Source organism: Brachycentrus maculatus, unplaced genomic scaffold (assembly GCF_059751285.1).
Source record: "Brachycentrus maculatus isolate JH-2025_06_01 unplaced genomic scaffold, ASM5975128v1 h1tg001309l, whole genome shotgun sequence".
Taxonomy (NCBI): domain Eukaryota; kingdom Metazoa; phylum Arthropoda; class Insecta; order Trichoptera; family Brachycentridae; genus Brachycentrus; species Brachycentrus maculatus.
The window spans coordinates 61,530-64,682 of record NW_028281973.1 but is presented as its reverse complement, the minus strand read 5'-3'; the positions used below and the strand labels follow the sequence as shown (position 1 = coordinate 64,682).

The window sequence follows — 3,153 nt, the reverse complement described above, 5'->3', positions numbered from 1 at the left end:
TCCCAACCCCAACCCCAACCCCAACCCCAACCCAACCCCAACCCCAACCCCAACCCCAACCCCAACCCCTCAAAATAATAGGCATCCCTATTTAACAAAGCATACCATAATACAGAATAAATTATCCATAACACATAAAACTAATACAATTATAATCAATTATAATTATAATTGAGTTTGAAAGAAGAATTTCTGCACAAATCAAGTTATCCAAATCGGAGAGAGATACTATTGCATGAATAAATATTTAATTTTTTAAGGATATTTAAACAAAGATTAATTAACTTAAAATATATCATTCACATACTCCAATTTGTAGCAATGAATCGAAGAGCAGGCACAACAAAGCATGTCAAATAATAAATCTAGTTCATGAACGACGGCGAGGTGGATGACGACTATCTGTAAGATGACTATGACGATTGTACCAATATTTATATGCAGAATAATGGGATATCATCGAGCACGTGGCATTGGTCATGAACATCAATACCAAGAAATCTGCCGAAATCTTATAGTTATGCGGCTTCGATGGAAACGCTGCGATCGACAAAATTACCGAGGAGAACGAAAAAGAAAGGCAGAAAGAAGAAGCCAAGCAAAAGAAAAAGTAAGTGAAACAGAAAAAAATATAATAAGATAAGTAAAAATAGAAGAAGACTGCTGAAACTCATAATCTAGAGAAAAGGACATCCTCCGATTCAGCTTCATACCAAAAGTATGATTAACCGCAGATTTTGAGCAGAAGGAAAACATCACAGATCGTTGAAGAGTATCAGACCACCCATTACAACGAAGATTATCCCAATCTCTAAGTTAAAAAGAAGGTTGAGCCATCCCGCACTCTGAACATCGTCGTGGTTGGACACGTCGACTCAGGAAAATCAACCCTGGTGGGCAAGCTGATGCACATGATTGAGTTGGTCTCCCGGAAGGAAATCCATAAGAATTAAAAGTAGGCAAAAGAAATGGGCAAGTAGTCATTCAAGTATGCATGGATCACTGACGAAACAGAATAAGAAAGGAAGAGGGGCATTACTATCGATGTGGGGGTAAAAAAAATTGTCCTGCAAGATCGCAACATCGTGTTTCTAGATTCTCCAGGTCATCGAGACTTCATCCCGAATATGATTACAGGAGCAGCACAAGCAGATTATGCAATTCTAGTCATCGATGTCACTCATTTCGACTCAACATTTGTGAGTGGAGGCCAGACCAAGGAGCACGCCTACATTGTAAAATCATTGGGAGTGCAGACCATCATAGTTGCAGTAAATAAAATGGACGAAGTCAACTGGAACCCCTAAGCCTTTTAGCTCATCAAAAAGAAGCTCAACTTTTACTTATTTGGTATTGGGTTCCATTAAGATCACATCATATACTTACCAATTAGTGCTTACTATGGGATCAATATCGACCAATCAAAAACCAAGGAGTTGATTTCCAATTAGAAGGTCTACAAAGACACTTTTGTCAATATTCTGCAGTAGCTGCCTTTGCCCATACGGCCGGTGAATAAGCCTTTGAGGATTAACATTACAAACTGTTACGACTCTCCAATGGGCAAGTTGAAAGGACATTGCATTTCAGGTAAAATAGAAGGTGGCATTTTGCATAGAGATGCCAAACTGGTCATCTTGCCCCAAGACTGCCAATGCATCATTAAAGATATACTAATCGGCAACGAAAAAGTAAAAGAGGCAGTTGTAGGAGACAATGTTGATGTGCAGATCAAGTTGATCGATGAGACCTATTTTGAGACGATTCGGCATGGAAACGTACTATCCTCTTTAGAATTGTCTATTCCTGTCACGAAGCATTTCGTCATGGAGGCCATGGCTCTGGAGTTAGATATGCCGATTCTCAAAGGCACTGCTGTGATGGCGTACATCGGCTCCAACAAAACAACAGCCCGCATCACCAAAATAAACTGCAAATACGATCCGAAGACTGGCACCATCATTAAAAGAAACTGCAAAGCCATAAAATCTAATGACTGCATGGAGATCTAAGTTGAAACCGATGACTATGTGTGCGTCGAGAAATTCTCAAACTCCAAGATATTCGGGAGAGTAATTCTCAGGGAAAAGAAGGAAACTCTCTGTGTTGGCACCGTGACACTGATCAAGTGAAGCATAGTATCCTTCATTCATGAAATCAAAGTATTCATCAAATAAATATACATGCAGCAGTATTTTATTCTTATATTTAAATTTGACAATCAAGTATAAATTGCCCTTCAAGTGTATATTTTTCTCAACCGTTTTATTAACTCAGCACAAGCCGAGTTCATTTCATTCTCGGAGTTGCACAGGAAGCCGAAATCTCGGACCATCTGCTGTATGTTTTCATTGCTCGCACTTAAATTTACATTACCTTTATTTAAGCCTTATGTCCCCTGAAATATAGCTGCCATTGATTCAAGGGTTTTATTCATCTTGTGCTGTGAGAGCTCTCTCGATATGCTATATTGCACTCCCTTCTAATTGTTTCCATTTGATTATAAAATTTGCAATACCTAATGCATTGTGCAACTTGGAAAAGCCACATCAGCATCAGTCATTTTAAGAAGTTTATGTGATTTGAGCTCTTCATAGGAGGCACGAGCTTTAGGCTGAAACTTTAAGCATTTGCACAGGAAATCAATAAGATACTACTTGACGCGAGCATCCTCCCTAGCATTTAAATTAAGCTGCATGAAGAGAGAGGTGAGGCTGGCGGAATTGTCGAGGAAGCGATGAATCAAGCAGCAATGGTCGTCGTTCTTGAAGAATATGCCAGTAATGTCCTCGTCAACGATAATATTGCCGAAAAAGCTGATTAAGACAAAGTATCCCAGCCTCGCCATCATGCTTTTCTGAGTAAGTTACTGACTTTACTCTCTTTATTCGCTGTCCAATCGCATGAGCTGCCGAAAGTTTCTCTCCCTGTTTAGCAAATCATCGTTTTCCTCATAGATCGGCAAGTAGAATATGGTGGTTTCTTTCGAGGGTCCATGGCCTTTCGTCACAAAGATTTGGCTGTTATAGATTTGATACTCAGTTGAAAGGATAATGCTAATCATCTTTTTCAAGAAGGAAAAAGGTAGGGTGTGCATATTTTACAGGATTGTTTAAAGCATAAGGCCCTCTTTAAACTCATATAAGAGACTGT

General features: G+C 39.3%; 1 protein-coding gene across 1 annotated transcript; it reads left to right on the top strand.

The window, feature by feature from the left end:
• The first annotated feature begins 1,559 nt into the window (after positions 1 to 1,559).
• Positions 1,560 to 2,012, top strand: LOC148299143 (uncharacterized). The gene has a single exon (XM_088276354.1). It carries the CDS (start codon positions 1,560 to 1,562, stop codon positions 2,010 to 2,012), a length of 453 nt encoding a protein of 150 aa, XP_088132480.1.
• Positions 2,013 to 3,153: the final 1,141 nt, after the last annotated feature.

Bases quoted from the DNA above. Each gene is read 5' to 3' on its own strand.
- LOC148299143 (XM_088276354.1), top strand. From the start codon at position 1,560: ATGGGCAAGTTGAAAGGACATTGCATTTCAGGTAAAATAGAAGGTGGC.